General features: G+C 44.5%; 1 protein-coding gene across 4 annotated transcripts in view; it reads right to left on the bottom strand.

The window, feature by feature from the left end:
• CCDC30 (coiled-coil domain containing 30) overlaps positions 1–23,656 on the bottom strand; it is a 103,346-nt gene that overhangs the window by 52,746 nt on the left and 26,944 nt on the right. For 3 of the 4 annotated variants that reach the window (XM_073603365.1, XM_073603367.1, XM_073603368.1), the window contains exons 5-11: positions 19,591–19,680; positions 17,291–17,356; positions 14,792–14,945; positions 11,951–12,022; positions 10,524–10,639; positions 6,084–6,154; positions 2,375–2,567 (exon numbers count right to left, since the gene is read on the bottom strand). In XM_073603365.1, coding sequence (XP_073459466.1) covers positions 2,375–2,567; positions 6,084–6,154; positions 10,524–10,639; positions 11,951–12,022; positions 14,792–14,945; positions 17,291–17,356; positions 19,591–19,680 — 762 coding nt within the window. The remainder of the gene's footprint in view (positions 1–2,374; positions 2,568–6,083; positions 6,155–10,523; positions 10,640–11,950; positions 12,023–14,791; positions 14,946–17,290; positions 17,357–19,590; positions 19,681–23,656) is intronic. The other variant, XM_073603366.1, reaches the window with a different exon arrangement.

Raw genomic sequence — 23,656 nt, 5'->3', positions numbered from 1 at the left:
AAGATTTTATTTTATACTGTTTGTTTTATTAAGATGTATGTGGACCAAGCCTGGGTATGCCTGATAGGCTCGGTTTTGTATCTACACTTGAAAAACAATAAAAAAAATTTAGGGAAAAAAAAAAAAAAAAGTTGTTACCACGTTTTACTAATTTTATTTTGCGATTCTCAATATTGCGATATTGTTTGTAAATTTATTTGTTACTTTATAGTGCTCCTCGACATTCATAGGACGGTTTGTACCATCTGCTTTGTAATTTAGACCCCTTTCACACTGGAGGCTTTTTTCAGGCGCTACAGCGCTAAAAATAGCGCCTACATGGCACGTGAAAAAAGCCTCAGCTGCAAACCCAGTGTGCTTTCACAAACACTGGGGCGCTGCGCTGGAAGGGCATCACAAAAAGTCCTGTCAGCAGCTTCTTTGCAGCGGTGTACACTTTAAAGCGGAGTTCCACCCAAAAGTGGAAGTTCCGCTTTTAGCACTCCTTACCCCCTTACATGCCACATTTGGCATGTAATTTTTTTTTGGGGGGGGGGGTGGGGGGGGTAGAGAGCAGGTACCTAGTTTTGACAGGTACCTGCTCCCACTTCCGCCGGGCTGCCTAGGTGGCTCAGGCGGAAGTTCTCCTCTCCCTGCAATCTTCTGGGACACGTCACAGGTCCCAAAAGATTGCCCGGCCATTGAGGAGGCGCTACACAACTCGTGCATGCGCAGTGCGCACTCGGCTGTGAAGCTGTAAGCAGTCACAGTCGGGTGCCCACACTTGCAATGCCGACGCTGAGGGTTCAGGCGGCCGCATCACTGGACCGTGGGACAGGCGTCGATTAAAAGTCAGCAGCTACACTTTTTGTAGCTGCTGACTTTTAATAAAACACAAAAACGGCTGGAACTCCGCTTTATGCAGCCTTCTATCTCTCTGTTCTCCATCTAAAAAGCCATTCCTCTAGTGACGCAGACCACTAATTCTTTCTATATACAGTATACACAATTATTTCTTCCAAGCGTATTTGCAAAACGTTATTGCTACCTGCAAAAATTGCTGTGCAGCCAGACGATGCTGGGCTCCCTGTGTTTCTGGGTCTGCTATGCCTATAGTTATGCCATTGGTCCCCACCACAGTCAGTTTTTTTCTTAAAGCTGAACTGTAGGCACGAAAAAAAAAACTTTCATTTAAATATATTTCTCAATAGCCACAGGGGGATAAATCCCTTTTGTGTGCAATATGCCTTTGTAAACCCATATATTACTGTAATAGTAGTAGTGACAGTCTCACTTTTAAACACATAGCTGGTGCTGACAGCAGAGCTGTGGGAGGGACCAAGCAGGCCCCACCCACTACAGGCTGCCTGCAGCCAAATACAGGAGGGGGCGGAGAGGAGACCAGTCTCCCTGCACAAGGGGAGAGAGCAGCAGTGACCGGTCTTTATTATAGGAAGGTCCTGCACAGAGGGAAAGTCTCACACTGGATTGCTGCACAGATCTGGAAGAAATATACAAAGCACACCAAGATTCAAGGAAAAACCCACATAAAAAATGTATTTCGAAAAAAAATTGTGTAGTTCAGCTTTAAAGTAACCCTAATAAATGTAAATGTAAAGATGTAAATCTTTTAGATATACAAAGCTTGCAGACAGTTTCCTTGGTGGTGGGAGGTAAACCCTGGACCCTGGGGCTACATGGAAAACTACTTAGTTGCTGTACTTCCTATTATCAAATAGCTAAAGTTGGCAGGTTACAGAAGCTTGATGTTCACTGTTGCTGTGTTGTAGAACTTCCCGAGAACAAGGTAAACTAAAAGATGTTCAATATCTTCCACACCTACTGTCGGTGATGCAATTGTACATTGGGCCAAGAGCTTTTTTTTTTAGTTCATACATGCCACTCCCCCCCCGATTATGCAATTATGTGATGTAACTTGGATGTGGTTTACATATTCTATGGGACCAGAATTTGCTGGAATTGCACCAAAGTAGCACAAGACCCTTTTCCAAAATCGCACTGTGCTGCATTGATGTGAACAGGCACTATTGAAAACAATGTGATTTCCATTGTCATGCCCTTCTGTGCGACTCAAGATGCATCTGGAATCGCACTAGTGTGAACCAGGCCTTTACTGTTTACAGCGCTAGAATCCCTATGTACTCCCCTGGAGTAGGGGTAGGGTGTCTGAAGTCAGAACAGAACCTCACTGCCTAATCACGGTTTTATCTAGGAATATGAAGTTGGCAAAAAAAAAAAAAAAAAAAGTCGAGCCCATCTTTCTGTAACATGCACCAAAACTTCATATGTATGTGGCCCTTGTAAGATCAGACCGCGTGAAGCCAACAAACAACCTTGATTCCATCAGTAGGACAACATCCAAAACATTACGTACAGTTCTCTGGAGCCCAGCTATTTCGGATTCCAAGTAGTCCACTTGTTCTTTTGTTCGGTTCTGAGACTCTCCCAGAATGGATTCCAGCTCCTCATTGCGTTCCACTATATCGTCATATTCTGTCTGCAGCTTCTTCAGTTTGTGGAGGAGCTGTTTATTGCGACACTCCTTTTCTTCAACCTCAAGTCTACATCTGTTGAAAACAGAAAAATAATCACGTAGCTGATCCTTCACCTTTAACCACTTGCTTACTGGGCACTTTCACCCCCTTCCTGCCAAGGCCAATTTTCAGCTGTCAGTGCTGTCACACTTTGAATGACAATTGCGCGGTCATGCAACACTGTACCTAAATGACATTTTTTATCATTTCCTTCACACAAATAGAGCTTTATTTTGGTGGTATTTAATCACTGCTGGATTTTTTTATTATCTGCTAAAAAACAAAAAAAGCTGAAAATTTTAACATTTTTCTTAGTTTCTGTCAGTAAATTCTGTAAATAGGTAATTTTTTTTCTTCACTGATGTGCGCTTATGAGGCGGCACTGACAGGATGCACTGATGGGCACTGATGAAGAGGCACTCATTTGCCGCCTTGATGGGCGGCACTGATGGGCACTGATAGGCGGCACTGGTGGGCAAGGATAGGCAGCACTGATTAGCAGGCACTGATGGGCACTGATAGGCAGCACTAATGGGCGCCAATTGGTGTCACTGATGGGCACTGCTGGGGCTGTAGTGTAATTAGCTGGCGCACGAGAGCAGTGGTTTTGGGGCGCCGACACATCACGTCGTCCCAGAGCGAGAGTGCATCCAGCCTAGGGTGCCCACGTGTCCCAAATTGCCCGGGACTGTCCCATAATTGACATGTGTGTCCCCGGTCCCAGGCACCTTCATTCCAGGACAATACAGTGTCCCAGAATGAAATGGACACTGGGAACAGTCAGGAATTCAGGGGACAGGGGCGGACTGAGCCGCCGTAGCGCTGGCTCCGGCTCCGCCTCCACCTGACTATAATCCTGGCGACTGGTTGCTAGAGCCACCTAGCATCTAGCAAACAGTGACGCCACCGTTGAAAGTGGAGGAGGATTTCAATTCTTCCTCCTCCATGCTAGTGCTCCTGGGGCCCAAAGCAGCTGAGCTTTGCCACCACCCCCTTGTCATGCCATGGTCCTAGAGAGGGACAGTCCAGCTGAGCTGGTCCAGTGACAGCGGGGTGCAGGGCTGCGGAGACAAAGCCGGCGCGGACAGCAGCAGCATCTTGAAACAGCAAGTGGTGGCCCTGGTGAGCAGCACGAGGCTGGCTAGAAGGAACAGCCCGGGAGGGAGTGGGAGAAGACCTCACCGCCACCCTGACCTTAGCAGCAGTGAGCGCAGCGTCCCCTGCACCACCCAAAGCCTGCACTCCTTCTCCAACGTCCGCTCCCAGCTGTGACTGTCATCAAGAAGATAGATAGGCTGACCAAGGGCCCAGAGGACGAAGATGGGCGGGAGGTGGGTAAATCACACACATCTACCCACAGCCAGGGGCTGGGACAAGGGGGTACAGGAGGGACTGCAGGCAGGGATAGGGGGTCACTGCACTCACCCCCTCTCTCCCCCCCCTCACCACCCCTCTCTCTCACCACTACCCCCCTCTCTCTCCCACACCCCCTCTCTCACTTTCTCTTTCCCACCCCCCTTCTCACCAACCCCCTCTCCCCTCCCAAGTGGACACAGACTAACAGGTGACAGCAAGTGAAAGTTAGTGATCCCATTCCCCCAATTACTGCCACTAAACCCATCCCCCAAGCACTGCCACTGACCTCATCCTCCTAATGAAGGACTATAGGTCCCAGCATGAACCACTCAGAGTGGAGGATGTGACACGACCCCCCCCCCAATGGAGGGGGTAGGAATCAGGTAGGTCAGTGTAGTGATCAGGCTGGTTATTGTAGTGGTCAGTATAGTAATCAGGTTGGTCAGTGTAGTGGATAGTGTAGGAATCAGGTAGCTTAGTGTAGTGGTCAGGTAATTCAGTGCAGCAATCAGGTAGGTCAGTGTAGTGGTCAGGTAGGTCAGTGCAGGAATCAGGTAGGTCAGTGTAGTGGTCAGGTACGTCAGTGTATGCCCAGTTTTTACTCCAGATCCCTCAGGTCATTTGTATTCATTTTGTAGTATAAAGTAAGGGGTTTTATATACAAATTTAGTGCCTTAGATATAAAAAGCATTTGTTTCATGTATGTTAGCCCAACAATTACACTCTGTGAATTAAAGTGGCCGTCTGCAGCTGCAATGTTGGCCTAACATACATGAAACAAATGCTTAAATAGTTAAGGGGTGGGCCACCCAGCGACGTCACATGGTGGCACTGCCCCCTTGTGATGTCACAGACCGGTTAATGCTGGGGGTGTGTCCTGACAAGCCCCCGATGCACAGCCATTTACTGGGAAGCTCAGTATGCTTCTGCTTCTCCTCCCCCAGCTCTTATGCAGCTGAGAACAGAGGGAACGTGATCACTTATAAAAAAGGGAAAAAAGGCATTTATAATTTTTTTTTTTTATATCTATACAAAAATGTTTTGCATTTAATTTTGACTTTAAACTGAATGGGTTGTTTTACAAGGTGATCGTTTATAATCAATCACTTTAATGCTTAATTAAGGGAGCACAAGCCAACAGAAACACTGTAAAGATCCATAAATAAAAATGGCCAGCATACCAAAATTCTACGGTTTTAGAGATTTCAATAGCAAAACATGCAGTAAAACTACCATCTACTGCATGTTTTGCCATTGAGATCTCAGTAAAAAATTTAGATTTTTTTTTTTGTTTTGCTGGCTATTTTTGCTTATGTTTTTACTACTGTCTGTGTCTCTGTAGAGGAGATTAAAGTCATTAAGTAAATTAAAGTCATTAAGAGATTAAAGTCATTGGAACAGCATGAAAGCCAGGTAATAAGCAATTTCAGAAGGAAAGATCAGCAATGGCAGTCTCTATACGTTTCCAGCACAGGTTCCTTTTCACAGCAAGCCTGTCACAAAGAAAAGTGCATTTGTTCAAGGATCATTGGAAGCTGATATAATCTGGCTCCTGAGCTGGAGATTAGCTTTAAAGAAAAGACAACACTCTTAGTGATGATAGATCTGTTTTATGGCATCTAAATTCACAGGTCAGGTGGTCGAAATAACAGCTTCCATTTGTCATCTGTCACACAGGTTTAGGATTTGTGATGAAGTTCTTCTTCAAGGTCAGCCTTGCCAAAAAATAATATTTTCATAGGGTGATACATTCCCTCAAAATGATTGGCTTTTTTAAGCAAAGGCTATGCACTTCTTTATAGGTTTCTTTTTCTGGTGGTGAACCTGCAAAGTTTTGGCCAAAATTTGGGGACTCAAAAACGACATGAATCATGGGGATTTACAGCAAACCTTTGGTAGCGGTGAAGCTCAACCTCACCCCTAGAAATGAGATCTCTTGATGTTTCCCTCAGGAAATGGTGTGGGGAGATTTCTGGATATCTCCCTCATGAATAGGTGTGGGGAGATCTTGGGATATTTCCTTAAAGGAATAGGTGTGTGGGGAGATCTTGGGATATTTTGGAATAGGTGTGGGAAGATCTTGGGATATCTCCTTCAGGAATAGGTGTGGGGAAATCTTTCTCCCAGGATTTGGTTTGGGGAGATCTCTAGGTATTTATCTCTGGATATTTTCCTCAGAGTGAAAATAATTACTTTTTATGAAGTTCTTCACTATCTTGCAGGTTCAAATGTGTAGACATGGAGTCACCATCACTCTTTTCACTCTGTAATAATGAAAATAAAATAATAGGGTAATAAAATAAAGTAATAAAATGATCCATTATGAAAAAAATATTATTTCACTTTCAAAATTGTGGATGAAACAACAAACAATAAGAAGACTATTTTCCTAAGTTCCCAAGGCCTCAGCTATCATAATGCAATCAGAAAATATTAGGCTTCATGTATGGAAAAACATTGTTGTTCAATAGCAACCTATGACATAATCCATTTTTTTTTTTTAACGCTGGCCATACATGGATCGAAATTCTGTCAATTCAGCAGGGACCAGCCAAATTTCAATCCATGCATGGGCACTGTGGTTGTACAGAACTCAGTCTATCGAATGACTTCTGAATGACCACTCTGTCTGGTTTTCCCCACTTGATCAGTGCAAAAGGTTATAGCCGGCAGTGCTGATTAGGGGGTCGACCGATTATCAGTGCGGCTGATAATCGGCGGCCGATATTCACTTTTTTTGAAACATCGGTATCTGTCACAAACTTATCGATATTGCTTCAAGTGGTTGTACCAGGGTGATGCCTGCAGCTGCAGGCATCACCCCCGTACAATTCATTAGAGCGGATGGTCGACTTTCTTGTAATAACCAATGCGGCTCAGCAGCCACTCGGCTGTTATTACAAGTAGTGGGAGGGGACACTCCCGTCTCCCGCCATGGTGTCCCATCTAGGGGTGCGCATCTTCACTGGCCTCACGATTTGATTCGATTACGATTATCAAGTCAACGATTCAATTCGATTCCGCGATGCATCACGATTACAGCGCAAGTCCGCAAGTGCTCATGGTTTTCATCCAAAAAAATTCAAGTAGTCAGGAGAACTCCATTTTTTTAATTCTATCTGTTCTTAAGAAAAAAAGAGACAGCAGAGGAGCTCCAGGCTCTATTCCAAAATACTAAAGGAGATGGTCAGAGCCTGCGGACATGCTACAGGAGATGATCAGAGACTGCAGACATGCTACAGGAGATGATCAGAGACTGCAGACATGCTACAGGAGATGATCAGAGACTGCAGACATGCTACAGGAGATGATCAGAGACTGCAGACATGCTACAGGAGATGATCAGAGACTGCAGACATGCTACAGGAGATGATCAGAGACTGCAGACATGCTACAGGAGATGATCAGAGACTGCAGACATGCTACAGGAGATGATCAGAGACTGCAGACATGCTACAGGAGATGATCAGAGACTGCAGACATGCTACAGGAGATGATCAGAGACTGCAGACATGCTACAGGAGATGATCACAGACTGCGGACATGCTACAGGAGATGATCAGAGACTGCGGACATGGAGATGGTCATAGACTGCGGACATGCTACAGGAGATGGTCAGAGACTGCAGACATGCTACAGGAGATGGTCAGAGACTGCAGACATGCTACAGGAGATGGTCAGAGACTGCAGACATGCTACAGGAGATGGTCAGAGACTGCAGACATGCTACAGGAGATGGTCAGAGACTGCAGACATGCTACAGGAGATGGTCAGAGACTGCAGACATGCTACAGGAGATGGTCAGAGACTGCAGACATGCTACAGGAGATGGTCAGAGACTGCAGACATGCTACAGGAGATGGTCAGAGACTGCAGACATGCTACAGGAGATGGTCAGAGACTGCAGACATGCTACAGGAGATGGTCACAGACTGCAGACATGCTACAGGAGATGGTCACAGACTGCAGACATGGCACAGGAGATGGTCACAGACTGCGGCGGACATGGCACAGGAGATGGTCACAGACTGCGGCGGACATGGCACAGGAGATGGTCACAGGCTGCGGCGGACATGGCACAGGAGATGGTCACAGACTGCGGCGGACATGGCACAGGAGATGGGCACAGACTGCGGCGGACATGGCACAGGAGATGGGCAAAGACTGCGGCGGACATGGCACAGGAGATGGGCACAGACTGCGGCGGACATGGCACAGGAGATGGGCACAGACTGCGGCGGACATGGCACAGGAGATGGGCACAGACGGCGGCGGACATGGCACAGGAGATGGGCACAGACGGCGGCGGACATGGCACAGGAGATGGGCACAGACTGCGGCGGACATGGCACAGGAGATGGTCACAGACTGCGGCGGACATGGCACAGGAGATGGTCACAGACTGCGGCGGACATGGCACAGGAGATGGTCACAGACTGCGGCGGACATGGCACAGGAGATGGGCACAGACTGCGGCGGACATGGAACAGGAGATGGGCACAGACTGCGGACAATAATGCAGAGTTGTGGTGTGATGAAGGCACATAGAAGACAATTTATGATATGGACTTGTGTCACAGCGCCCCCCCCTCCCCCTCTGTACTTACATGCTGCTCTGCCGGTGGCAGCCTGTAATGAGCAGGGCGATCTGCCTGCTCACCATCTCCCCCGATCTCCATTCCAGCCGCCGGTTGTCGATACTTGGCATGACTATCACATTCTTTCAATATATTCTCCCGGGAGAGGGCTCCGTGCGTAAAGTTGTTATTAGTGTGTGTATATTCCGCTCATGTGACTCTCAGCCGCGCCTCCCTCCCAGTGTTGCCAACCGTCAGTATTTTTACTGGCAGCCAGTAAAAAATGGGCACTTTTCCCCTGCCAGTAAATGCCAGTAAGAGGAAAAGGTTGCCAGTAAAAAATATGGCTGTGACGCCCGGCTCAGAACTGCGCATGCGCAGCTCGGGCCTAGAGCTGTCCGAGACCATCCAAGTGCCTGCTACAGTGTGTTCAGGGGTGCCGGCGGGGGGCGGGTCTGGTTGAGGCCGTGTCTGAGCATGTTGTGTGATGTCATGGTGCAAGGGAGCGGAGCCGAGTGTGCAGGTCTGCAGGACGGGATTAAGGCAAGCCAGGAACGGGACTGTCAGTGCTGTTTGGACTGGAGGGGACTGAAGGGACCACCTGGCATAGAGAGAGACTGTCGCTGTGATTCAGGAGGGGACGTGTCATGATGGTGATCTGTGTTGCAGCACACTGCTGTCAGTATCACTGTGAGAGTCAATTTCATGTGTGAATCACCCATTCTAATTTCTTGCCCTCCTGAGTCCTGTCCTGAACTACTTACTTACTATATCAAAAATAAAATTAGAAATATGCTTTTTGCCTTAATATCTACCTTAAATCACATTGCTAATTGCATATTGTACCTATTTGTAGCCTAAATACTGGAATTTGTAATTAAAACTGTAATTTTGTAACTTTTGGAACTGCCAGTAAAAACTCGGCTGTGCCAGTAAATTTTGGGTGTCATGTCAGTAAATTTCAATCTGGTAGGTTGGTAACACTGCTCCCTCCTCTCATGTCTCTCCTGATGTCAGCCCCGCCCGCCTCTCTTCTGACCTGATAGCTCCAGTCAGTGGGCGGAGCTGACATCAGGAGAGACTGAGAGGAGGGAGGCGCGGGCGAGAGTCACATGAGCGGAATATACACACACTAATAACAGCTTTACGCACGGAGCGCTCTCCTGGGAGGGGGCAGGGCAAGACATCGATTATTCGGGTCGCATGCATCGATGCCGCATCGGGGACACGCGAATCGCGATGCATCGATGCTGCGATTAATTTCAGCAGCCCTAGTCCCATCCCACCTGGAGGCCCGAGTGACCAGCCGGCACGTCCGCCGGCTGGCCAAAGACCCGAACAAAGTCATATCGGCTCTGTTCGGGTCTCGGATCTAGTAACCCGGAAGTGATGTCATTACTGGCATCCTAAAGGCGCCAGTTTAAAAAAAATAGAAAGTATTCAAAAACGCTGATCACGCTTTCAAGTGCAGAGGAGGGGTTTGAGGTAAAGAGTACCATAAATAGTACATGTTACTGCCTATTACTTTCACAAGGGATGTTTACATTCCTTGTGACAGTAATAACAGTGATAAAATAAATGTTATTTTTTCTAAAAACAACAGTGTAAAAATAAAAAGTGTAAATCTACAGAATATCGGCACCTGATATCGGCTATCGGGCTTGATAGGCAGCCGAAAAATCAGTATCAGTTCTGAAAAAATGATAACGGTCGACCCCTAGTGTTGATCATTGTATCCTGATGGCAGAGAAGTTTCCTTACTGTCAGAAAACAAATGCTCAATGGGCAGATGGGGGAACCTAGTGATTTTTCTTTTAATTCAATCCGCTGGTTGAGAAAAAAAAAAAAGGGACTCATCTATGGGCTGCTTAAGGCAGGTTAGAAAACACAAGGGAGAAGCCGACTGTCTGCAATGAGTTTAGATCTTTCAAACTGGACAACAACTAAACTGACCTGAATAAAGAAGGCAGCAAGAAAAGTGTGAGCAAAGGGGGCGCACGTGGCCCTTCAATTATCGACCATTGTGTGCTTAGACCCCAGTATCCCAAATCCCTACCTGTTCTATGTGCTTCTTCCATTCAGAATCCAGTGCTCTGACTCGTTGGCGTAAGGCAAGAATCTCCTTATCTAATCGAAGATTATGTTCTTTGGCTTTTTGCAAATCAGCAGAATCTGTATACATAGAGATCATGTACAGTATACATTTAATTCAGATTATATGTTTTCAAAACAGATTCCATTATATGGAGCATGGCAAATTTACATTTTACTATTAGGGATTGTATACACAGGTACGTTTCAAACGTAGGTCAGCAGACTGCAATTTTCTTTACTAGAATAGTGTAGAAAACAGATTTTAGGCTGCATTTGAACACCTTTGCGTTGTGTTTTTCTGAATGCAGCATACCCTCTTTGAGATGCATTAGCATTGCAAACAAAGCAGTCAAATGCAGCCTTTTGTGTGACCTAATGAAAATAATACCTGGTGACCCTGCCATAAAGGTTTTGTTCAAGTGGTCCTGCTATGGGGTGACAACTTTATCCCAAGTGCTCTCCTGGATAGACAAATGAACCCCTGATGTATACTACAAGCAGCCGTGCTGACACCCATAGCACAGGCATGGTCCACCCCTGTCCCCATCTCTCCGTTCCCGTTTCCCGATTGTGCTTTTGCATTGTACTCAGCCTTTTCGATGGAGACTAAAAGTGCGGGCTCAAGGGGCAGCTGCTTTGGGCCCCACAACAATAACTGGGCCCGGGGCAGCTGTCCCTTTTGCCCTGTGTTAAAGACAGCCCTGACTGGGATGCAACAAATAATGTAAAAATTGTGAAAATAAGTATTATATTAAAATAAATGGTATGTTTCTGATACACAGTGCTTTACCAAACCAAAGTAAAGTTTTTTACATCGAATTTAAAATGTTATGTCCCAAAACTGGTATTTCAACTATGATTAAATGCTGGCTCAGTGGCTTTTAATAGCCATCAGGTCCTATGACTTGAAGAGTTTAGCAAATAACACTGAGCAGGGCTGGCACCACTCAGTCCTCAAAATTCTGCCCATAACAGGATTTAGGAGCTGACTGTATTTATGGCACATCAACAGTTAAATTTTTTTTTTTTTTTTTTTAGTAATTGGAGGGTCTATAAAGGGGTAAAATATGTGGAAATGTGCATTAACTAAGGACAAAGGTCTGCAGCATTCAAATAAATTGTGAACAAGCTGACAGGAGAAGATGAGGAATGAGTACTGTCTGCTGCTGTTCCTTCATTGTCCAATCACAAGCTGGGGGAGGGGAGAAGACCTAGCTTTATTTCTAAACTGCATAGAAGAAAATCTTTATATCTCAGAACTGGATGGACAGAAATACAAAAATGTTTTGACAGGTAAAAAAGACTTCCATGCAAGGGTAGAGTTTGGAGTTAGGCTTTAATAAAGTCTATTAAAATGTAAATTGATAAAAAAAAAAAAAAAAAACTCACCATTCTCTTTCTGAGTTTTAAGTTCCTGTTGAAGCACATTTGCCTCTTGCTGCTTCTTGTCCACAATACGCTCTTCAATAAATTAGAAGGAGACGGTCATGTCACAGTAATGTAAAAGAGGGTTGGAAAAAAAAAATAAAAATAAACAATTATATGGCAACAAGACAACCACATCATGTGACCAGATTTTAGAAGATTTTATACAGTTTATCACAAAAGTGAGTACACCCCTCACATTTTTGTAAATATTTTATTCTATCTTTTCATGTGACAACACTGAAGAAATGACACTTTGCTACAATGTAAAGTAGTGAGTGTACAGCTTGTATAACAGTGTAAATTTGCCGTCTCCTCAAAATAACTCAACACACAGCCATTAATGTCTAAACCGCTGGCAACAAAAGTGAGTACACTTTTAAGTGAAAATGTCCAAACTGGGCCCAATTAGCCATTTTCCCTCCCTGGTGTCATGTGACTCGTTAGTGTTACAAGGTCTCAGGTGTGAATAGGGAGAAGGTGTGTTAAATTTGGTGTTATCGCTCTCACTCTCTCATACTGGTCACTGGAAGTTCAACATGGCACCTCATGGCAAAGAACTCTCTGAGGATCTGAAAAAAGAATTGATGCTCTACATTAAGAAGGCCTAGTCTATAAAAAGATTGCCAAGACCCTGAAACTGAGCTGCAGCACGGTGGCCAAGACCATACAGCGGTTTAACAGGACAGGTTCCACTCAGAACAGGCCTCGCCATGGTCGACCAAAGAAGTTGAATGCACGTGCTCAGCATCATATCCAGAGGTTGTCTTTGGGAAATAGACGTACGAGTGCTGTCAGTAAGGATGAGCTCAGGCGTGTTCGCAAACGGCATGCGCAGAGCCTGCCAGGAATTCGGCACTGCACAGTGCTAATCACAGGCAGTGAGACATTTCCCGATCTCTGCAGCCGCGCATCGGGACAATGTCTCACTGCTTGTGATTAGCTCTCCACAGTGCCGACTTCCTGGCGGGCTCTGCATGTGCGGTTTGTAAACACGCCCAAGCTCATCCTTAGCTGCCAGCATTGCTGTAGAGGTTGAAGGGATGGGGGGGTCAGCCTGTCAGTGCTCAGACCATATGCCACACACTGCATCAAATTGGTCTACATGGCTGTTGTCCCAGAAGGAAGCCTCTTCTAAAGATGATGCACAAGAAAGCATGCAAACAATTTGCTGAAGACAAGCAGACTAAGGGCATGGATTACTGAACCATGTCTTGTGGTCTGATAAGACCGAGATAAAATTATTTGGCTCAGATAGTGTCAAGCGTGTGTGGCGGCAACCAGGTGAGGAGAACAAAGACAAGTGTGTCTTGTCTACAGTCAAGCATGGTGGTGGGAGTGTCATGGTCTGGGGCTGCATGAGTGCTGCCGGCACTGGGGAGCTACAGTTCATTGAGGGAACCATGAATGCCAACATGTACTGTGACATACTGAAGCAGAGCATGATCCCCTCCCTTCAGAGACTGGGCCGCAGGGCAGTATTCCAACATGATAACGACCCCAAACACCTCCAAGATGACCACTGCCTTGCTAAAGAAGCTGAGGGTAAAGGAGATAGACTGGCCAAGCATGTCTCCAGACCTAATCCCTATTGAGCATCTGTGGAGCATCCTCAAAACGGAAGGTGGAGAGCAAGGTCTCTAACATCCACCAGTTACTTGATGTCGTCATATAGGAGTGGAAGAGGACTCCAGTAGCAATCTGTGAAGCTCCGGTGAACTCCATGCCCAAGAGGGTTAAGGCAGTGCTGGAAAATAATGGTGGCCACACAAAATATTGACACTTTGGGCCCAATTTGGACATGTTCACTTAGGGGTGTACTCACTTTTGTTGCCCGCGGTTTAGACATTAATTGCTGTGTTTTGAGTTATTTTGAGGGGACAGCAAATTTGCACTGTTATACAAGCTCACTGCTTTACATTTTAGCAAAGTGTTGTCACGTGAAAAGATAGAGTAAAATATTTACAAAAATGTGAGGGGTGTACTCACTTCTGTGAGATACTGTACATACACTCATAGAGCATGTTTGTCTACATGTTTCTCTAAGACTCTGCACTTATTCTAATGTCCAGATTGCCAATTTAAAGTGAACCTAAACCGGGGGTCGGCAACCCGTCAATCTACACGTTGATTGGGTCGCTGACGGGCAGATCACGTCTCTTCCTTGACAACCCCGGAAGCTGGACAGGAGGGGCAGCGAGGGTAGCATTTACTGAAACTGACTCCCTGCATTTTCCTGCTGCAGCAGCTGAAAGCCCGCTTCTCCTCCTCCACCTCCCACCGGCATTCAGCTGCTGCATGAGGAAAATACAGGGGAATCAGTTCCAGTAAATGCAGGCTGCCCCCCTCCCCACACCCCCCACTGCTCCTCCTGTCCAGGTTCCCCTTCCTTCTGCTGCCCAGGCCTACTTGTGTGTTCCTTGCCCTCCCCCTTGCAGCTCTGCCAGCTTTCTCTCCTCACTCTTCCGTCTGCTGCAGGGATAGTTTTGGGATGAAGAGTGTGGGAAGGGGCCAGTAAATGTGTTATTTCAGAAAAGGAAGGGGCCAGTAAATTACATGTGTGTGATCGGTACCGAGTCTCCAGTTATGTTTTAAAGTAGGAGCAGTAGAAATGAAACCTTCTAATTTGCTGTGGGTATGGTCACAGTGGAGACCACAGTCAATGAGATGTACCTAAAGGAGAAGGCCGATTTAACATCACAGTAGTCACAAAAGACCAACATATCAGATTTGGGCTTTGTCAAAATCTGTAGAGAAAAGAAAACCTATAAAAACACACACAAGATTACAATAGTACCAAATTACCAAGCTCGTTAATTTCCTTTTTCTTAATGAGTAATTCATCAGTCAGTTTGCGAATTTCGTCATGGGCCATTGTTAGCCTCTGGGAAGCTTCGTTCAGATCCCTTTCCACGCACTCCCTCATTTTCTTCTCTTTTTCCAGCTCTTCATCAAATGACTATAGAACAATAGAAATGGAATTATTAATAATGGTTTCTGATTTTCTGGAAGCTTTCCTGGATGGTCTTACCGTTCTCAATGTTCTTTTCTGGAAGCCAAGCCAAGATAGAACAGAAGGTGTCCTACCCATCTGTACAGGAACATGTGACTTATGGGGTCATGCCTTGCCATAAAGCCAGCTAAGGGGCCAGTGATGTGTCCCTACTCTGTATTGTACCTATATGAAGAACAACCTTTAAATGCCTCAACAGAGGATTACCTATTTTACCAAGAAAGCTATGGCTTACTGCTCTAAAGCATTCTTAAAGTACTGTAAATGTCTCATAATCCTGGTAAATTTAGGCTGAGCATATGATGAAAAAATGCATAAGCAGAGGCCACCTTAAGTAGAAATTGAATACTAAAACAACCAGGAAATCCAGAGATACTGGAGCTAAAATTATAGGCAAGTCCCAACTTTTCTTGTCATAATCAAGTTTGGTTTTACTTTTTCCTGCCTCCAAGTCTTCCTATATCTAGGGATGGGTTGTCACGGATTACTCCTCTCTGGTAGGAGAGCTAAAGATGCCTACAGATCTAGAGCTATCACTTTGACATGTAATTTACAATAAAGGCAATCAACAAAATAAAAGTATGGAGATGTGGATTGATGGGTGAGTTTGCTTTCTATATTAAGAATGAATTAAATAGTGTTTTTAGTTTGTGGTGCTCAGATACTGTTAAGTTCCCCAGACTTCCATCATCCAATCATGTGCAAGCAAATTTTGTTCCCTTTGAATGCAATTGGGTATTCTTTGCAAAGTGAATTTTCCTCACATTCACTAGGCTAGGGGAAAATTCCCTTGTAACATGAACATTTGAGTTTAGTACATCAACCCATAGATCCACCTCTTAGCACAAGAACAGTTGTGCAAGCTGGTTTTGGTTTGCCAGTTAACCTATTATATTATATTATACTATATTAGATAGTTGCTGACCTGCTGAATAACCAGTGAATGTAAGGACTCCTTATTACTAATCGGTGGTATTGTTAAAACAAGCAGCATTTTATCTACTAAATGATGTAACTATATGGAATGTTCTTTCAATTTTCCATTTGTTAGCGGAGTCAAATCGACATTAAATTTTCATTAAATTTTCCACCACAGTGTGCTAGAATTTGAAGGAGCAAATTGGAATTTTTGGAAGCTTGGCATTTTTTTTTGGCCTGGAGTTCTGCTTTTTAAAAAAAAAAGGATGGCGACATATTCGAAAGCGATTTGATTTTTCTGCTGGGGTTGATCAGGAAAATGTCAAATTCGATCACCTTGCCATTGATTAACCTTTTAAGTCTTTGACTGCTTTGTAATTTTGACAAATAATGGAATCGAATGTTCACTCTACCAAACTGCCATGTGTATGTCCGGCTTAAGCCAAAGTGGTCATAGATGGCCAAATAAAGATAAGTGACGCTCTTCATTTAAAAAAGTTGCTTGCCGTTATTAGATTCTATGCTCCCAGAGATAGTGAGTTGTTTTTGGCTGAATTTGCTGACAAATTTGCACCAGAAACTGCTGGCTGTAAGAACTATGGGAATACGACAATCAGACAGGTTACCTAAAAATAATTTTTCCCCAAGATAATCCACCGTGACCAAGTGCCTCCATCACTCTCCCTCTATAGGCATAAGCATAAAACTTAGTCCACCCAAGAGTTTATCTATAGGCTGTCAGATGGCCTGAAAGACATCCTTTGACATTTCGTAGGTGGGTTGCACGTTTGGTCATCTTCTTAGGTCAATGGCCAACATCCCACAGCTTGTCCAAGACTACAGGAGTTGACTAGAGACATAGCAGGTCTGCCCAAAGACATTTCTTTTTCAAGGATTGATACTTGGATCGCCTGTATATGCAGGTTTATGCCTATGGAGAAAACTCAGGCAGGGACAGTTTATCTCAGGTGAAAAACATTATTGGTGGAAAATAGTCAACCTTGTCATTTGCTGTCAGCTGGTGGTGAGTGATGGGGTCTGAAATGTGACCTATGAATTGTAAATGTACGTTGTAGAGCAAAGACAGTGAAATAGCTGGAGAAAGACATCTGAGGAAAAAAAAATGAAGCAATTTATTTTACCAAAATTGGGCAGAAACATTCCAAACCCAACATTGGGTGGAAGCAGTGGCAAGAACTATGCCTCAGTGACCCAGGCCACCTAACAGGAACATATCACTTTTGAAGTGATGGCCCTTCAATGATAGATTGTTATATGGTTAGTACATTGAATTGTTAGCAGGATAGACAACAACTCTGAGTGTTATTTATATAGTTAGATATATCAGAAAGCATGAAGTAACTTTAACATACTGAGCAGTCATTTTTACGTGTCCCAAACAACTTCTTCCAGGGTGTCTGAACTGAGGACAGGGGCTCCTTTAGAAAGAAACATTTTATATCATTATTCTTCAAGAACATTGGAAAATAAATAAATAAAAGGATTGGAATAACTTCAGCAATTAAATTATAAAGTGAATAACAGCAAGTCCCCTACTTACAAATGAGTTCTGTTCCGGGAGCTCGTTCGTAAGTTCAACTTGTTCATAAGTCCAGCAAAGATCAACGTTTTCAGACAATGGCTGCGAGTGCTGATCAGTGTGTTCTGGCGGGGAAGCTCCCCTGTCTGAACAAAGGCACAGCATGGGAGATCGCTGCACCAACATTGCTTGTGTTGGTACGGTAATCTGTCAGTTTTTTTTATTTTCGTTCAGCCCACTTTACAGAATTGGACATGCGAACACAAGTTCGCATCTGTGAAAATTTATAAATTGAATGTTCATAGGTAGGGGACTTACTGTAGCTATGGCCTCATGTCTACTTGTTTTGGAAACACCTTTTTGTAGGTAAAATTATGTTTGTTTGTAAGAAAGTAAGAATTGTGCAGACAATAAAGAGTAACTCCATTTTTGTTAAAAAAAAAAAAAAAATCTTCTCCTCTGGGTGATCAATGTACATTGTAGGGATTTTTACCAATCTGTATAGCCAGTTCCTACCTTGTGTTGCTATGAAATGTGCTCTGTATTTTTTTTTACTATGTTCTTTGCAGATTGATCCTGAATAAGAGGGTCTGATTCATTAAACACCAGGTGCACCCTCAGTGTTCTAATAATAAAAGCTACAGGGTCTGCATGCCTTTAGAAGTATTAGTATCCGCCAAAACTGAAATTGCAGAGGATGCCTAAAATTTGATTGCAACTCAGTGTAGACTTCGGGGACAATCAGTGAACCAATTACACAAGCATAGTAGATCAAGCACCAAGGAATTTGGATTTTTAGGGTGCAAAACACAATCAATTTTATATAAAAATTATCAACATTTTATTTAAGAAATATTATTGTCAAAATTGACCATACAATACATAAACAGATGCAACTGATTGGGTCTCTACATGTTTCGCCACAACGATGGCTTCTTCAGGAGAGCTTAATATCAGGCACTGTACATATGGTCACCATAGATCAGAAATGAAACATAAGTTTCTTCCTTGTCTAAATTTATGTTTAGTTTATGAAAATTGTTTGATTGTGTTTTGGCACCCTAAAAATCCCAATTCCTTGGTTCTTGATTTACTATGTATATACAAGGAATGTGGTGCGAATGGCTCTCAGATTCCCAGCAAACCTCTTCAATTACACAAGCAGGACATGGCATTTCCTAGGGTGTCCTGTACACCAACTGTGTACAGAACATTTCCAGTTGGCCAAATTGCATTGAATTAAAAAAAATAGATAAAATTACAGCACTACAGATTGAAAAGAAAAGGTAATTTTTAGCAAAAAAAATAAAAATAAACCCTTACAACACGGCTCGTGTAGCAATTGTATATGCTATATTATTTTTTATTAGCTGTATTTTTATCCATAAAAGTGGAGTTAGCCATTAAAGCTACAAACATCCCAGATGCATGAACACAAACATTCTGTACAAAGTTCTACAGTTCATTCTCTTTAGAAAGCAACCACAGCTTGAGTAGAAAAGCCTGTCCTTGTCAGCAGTGTTTGTGCTCTACTTGGAAGCAGCAGTGAGACCACTCTTATCACACAGAGAACAAGGGTCCTTCCCCACATCAATCAGATCAAGAATCGCAAACCAGAAGTGCACAGATTACCAATCTCATTGGGTAAACAAAAAAAAAAAAATCAAATATATTTTGCACTTAGACAGAATTCATAATGCATGGGGACATTTGGTATATTGCTCTTTTAGTTAGATGCGTTACATCCTTTCCACTGGCCAGCTGAAGAGAAGACTTTAGGAGACAACAACTACTTTCAAACAGGCAGAGTGGGGCGTTAGTCAGAGACAGTACTAGCCATGCTCCTGAATATTTGTACACTGCTACGTGCCAATTTCAAGGCCATGGATGAAGAGTTGTAGCCATCATCCCGTGCAATCTTGAGTTCTTTGGCCTCCAAAGTTGCTTACTACTTGGGAGGTCAGACATGGCTCAGTCTGCAGGAAATGCCTAGTGTTCTGGCATCATTTTATGACTTCCCTAAGATTACTTTACAAAGCTTATCCTAACGACAGGTTCCCTTTTATAAATGCTGCTTGCTTAGATAAGCCAAGAAATTGGATATTCTGCATTGTTATAGGCATAAGAATCTACCTTGTTCAGGGTTTCCTTGGTACGTCTCATGGATTCATGTTGCTGATAGAGTTCCTCCTCCAATGTCCGATGAATTTGTTCCAATTCATCCTGCAAAACACAACCATTAGCTGTAACTCAACGCCTTTCTCTGAATAAGTGTTAAACGTAGCTCCTGTCAGTCTCCACTATTCAGACACTATTCTAACTGGCAATGTCTTTTTAACACGTATTTACAGGATTAGGTTTACATAAAAAACAGATTTTTAAAACAGCTTACCTGTAAAATCCTTTTCTTGGAGTACATCACGGGACACAGAGCACCATAATAATGACTATGTGGGTTATACGCTTACCTTTAGGTGATTGGACACTGGCAACCAATAGTAAGACGGTTCCTCCCATATAACCCCTCCTATACCGGAAGTACCTCAGTTTTGTAGCAAGCAATGATGATCCCAGAAAGAGGGGAGGGACCTCTGTGTCCCGTGATGTACTCCAAGAAAAGGATTTTACAGGTAAGCTGTTTTAAAAATCTGTTTTTCTTTATCGTACATCACGGGACACAGAGCACCATAATAATGACTGTGTGGAATGTCCTAAAGCAATGCACCTGAGGGGGGGGGGGGGGGGGCAAATTATCCCCAAGCCCAACGAGCCTGAGACTATAAAGCTGCCTGCAACACGCTGTGGCCAAAAACAGCCTCTTTTTGAGATCTCGCATCCACCTGGTAAAACCTGGTGAACGTATGAACTGAAAACCAAGTGGCCGCTTTGCAAACCTGAGTCATAGACACCTGTTGGCGTACTGCCCATGATGCTTTAATCCATACGCCTGGATAATAGTCTGACGAATCCACCTGGATATAGTTGAACTTGTTGCCGGCCGTCCTTTTTTAGGACCTTCAGGCAAGAAAAAAAAACAGTCTTCCGAAAGGGAGCTGACATTTCAAGTAAACTTTTATCGCCCTCACCACATCCAGTGAGTGAAGCGACCTTTCCTCCCTATTCTTAGGGTTTGGAAAAAAAGAAGGTAAAATGATATCCTGATTCAAATGAAATTTGGAAACCACCTTCGGTAGAAAATCCGGACGAGGGCGCATGACCACACTGTCCTGATGAAGAATCATAAAAGGTTCTTTGCAAGAACGGGCGGCCAATTCTGACACCCTTCTAGCCGATGTTATAGCCACTAAGAAAACCAATTTCCTGGTCAATAGAACAAAAGGAATATGCCTAATAGGTTCAAAGGGTTGACTCTGTAAGGCTGACAGTACCAAATTTAGGTCCCAGGGACACAAATGTGGTTTAAGTGGCGGCCTCAGGTGTGTTACTCCCTTGACAAAGGTTCGCACCAAAGAATGGGATGCAATTGGTCTTTGGAAAAAACTGATAAGGCCGAAATCTGTCCTTTAATTGTCCCTAAAGCAAGCTGCAAGTCTACTCCTGCTTGAAGAAAAGCGAGAACTCTTCCAATCGTATACCCACGAGGGTTCCATTTTCTTTCCTCACACCAAGAAATGTATGACTTCCAAACTCTATAATAGATAGTTCTAGAAACGGACTTTCTAGCGTTTATCAAAGTAGACAAGGCTGAACCCATAATACCACAGTCTTTCAATAGTCTGGTCTCAATAGCCAGGCCATCAAATTCAGCAACTGTAAGAAGGATGGAATATGGGCCCTTGAGACAACAGGTCTGGACGGCAATGAAGGACCAATGGGTCCCCTACTGCCAACTTCACAATCTCCGAGTACTATGATCTCCTGGGCCACGCTGGGGCCACTAAGATCACCGGCTTTCGTTCCTCCTGTATTCTGCGTAATAAGTGCGACAGAATTTGGATCTGAGAGAAGGCATAGATCAGAGAATACTGATTCCAAGGAACTACTAATGTGTCTATCCCGACAGCAAGCGGATCCTTGGTCCTGGATACAAACCTGTCCAGCTTGGCACTGAATCTGGATGCCAGCAGATCCACATCTGGGGTCCCCCAGTATTGGCAGATCTGTAGAAAAACCTCGGGATGCAGGGACCATTCCCCTGGTAACAATTTCTGGCGACTTAGGAAATCCGCCTGCCAATTGTCCACCCCCGGAATAAACACTGCCGACAGAAACAGCACATGTTTTTCTGCCCAAGTCAATATATGATCTACCTCTCTTTGGGCTGCCCGACTCCTGGTAACTCCCTCGTGGTTGATATATGCCACTACCGTGGAGTTGTCGGACTGGACTCTGACAGGAAGACCCCGCAATCTGGATGTCCAGAATCGCAGAGCCAGACAAGCTGCCCGAATCTCCAATAGATTGATGGGCAGGGTCCTTTCTGTCTGGGACCAAATTCCCTGAACAGACGCTTCCTCTAGGACTGCTCCCCAGCCGAGAAGACTGGCGTCCGTGGTTACGAATTTCCAGGCTACTGGTGGGAAAGATTTCCCTCTTTTCAAGTTGCTGGTTCTTAACCACCAAGAAAGGTGCCATAGAACCTGTGGAGATAGAACCATAGGCTGATCCAGGGTTCGAGCTGACTTGTCCCAGGCCTTTAGAATACTGTTCTGGAACACTCTGGAGTGGAACTGTGCATATGGCACTGCGCTGAAGGATGACACCATCTTGCCTAGTAACCTCATGCACAGCCGAATAGAAGGTGTTAGTTCTTTTTTCACCTTCTGTACAAGTTCCACTATGGAGGCGACCTTTAAGGGAGGAAGAAACACCTTTTCTTGGGCGGTGTCCAAGACCAGACCCAGATACACCAAGGCTTGGGTTGGACAAAGAGCTGACTTGTCCATATTTAGCATCCAACCTAGGTGTTGTAAAACCTGTACTGTTCTTGACACGTTTTGAACTAGTATGGGGCGAGAGCATTCCCTTAGAAGAAGATTGTCCAGATATCCTACGACGGAGACTTTCTGAAACCTTAGGGAAGTCAACACTGGGGCCAGAATCTTTGTGAAGACCCTGGGGGCCGTGGCCAGACCGAAAGCTAGTGCCACAAATTGAAAATGAATGCCCTCTACAGCGAAGCGTAAGAACCTTTGATGAGGACCGAAGATCGGCACATGAAGGTACGCGTCCTTGATATCTATGGACGCTAAATAGTCTCCCTTTCTCAGGGATTTTATTATTGAACGAACCGACTCCATGCGGAAGGATCGGACGTCTACAAAGAAGTTGAGAGCCTTGAGGTCCAAAGTGGGCCTTACTTCCCCATTTGGTTTCGGCACGGTGAATAGGTTTGAGAAAAACCCCTTGAATCTTTCCTCGTGCGGAACCTTTACAATTACCCCCTGCATCAGCAGATGGTGTAAAGCTAGGAATAGGCATCTTCTTTTCTCTGGATCCGACGGAACCCTTGAGTACAGAAACCGATTCGGGGGGGATCTCCCGGAACTCTATTCTGTAACCATATTTTACAGTGGAAATGACCCATCTGTCTTGAACCAGTTCTTCCGAGGCCTCCCCAAACAGCCGAAGCCTGCCCCTCACCCGTGAGAGCGGGGGCACCCCTTCACAAGGTAGACTTGGAGCTGGGCTTGGGTGGCTTTTCGGTCCAGGGCTTCTTCTGCCCCTGGGGTCTTTTAAAGCCAGACGGCTGAGGCCGTCGATACCGCTTAGGGGAAGAAGCACTAGGTCCTGGAGCATTGGGAATTTTATACAAGGGTTGCTTCCCTTTCTTTTTAATAGGGAGTAGGGCACTCTTTCCTCCAGAGATCTTTTGGATATATTTATCCAGATCTTCGCCAATCAAGCGCTCTCCATGGAATGGAAAAGCTGCAAGTAGCCTTTTACATGGCGTCTCAGCAGACCAGTTCTTTAGCCACAAGACTCTGCGCATATGGATTGACAGTAACGCAAAACAAGACATCTGTTGAATTGAGTCCTTCAATGCGTCTAAAGCAAAACATAAGGCATGAGGAATCTCCGCCAATTCCTCAGCAGATTCCTTCTGGCAAGTTAGGCTCTTTACCAACCTTTTAAAGCGATCCTTTAGGGATTGGCAAATCCCAATAGCTGCCACTGGCTGAACTGCTGCACCAGTCACCGAAAATTAGGCTTTTAATAAGGACTCTAGCTTCTTATC

Source organism: Aquarana catesbeiana, linkage group LG10 (genome assembly GCF_042186555.1).
Source record: "Aquarana catesbeiana isolate 2022-GZ linkage group LG10, ASM4218655v1, whole genome shotgun sequence".
In the NCBI taxonomy this organism is placed as follows: domain Eukaryota; kingdom Metazoa; phylum Chordata; class Amphibia; order Anura; family Ranidae; genus Aquarana; species Aquarana catesbeiana.
Note: the sequence above shows the minus strand (reverse complement) of the source record. Positions and strands in the feature narration are given on the sequence as shown.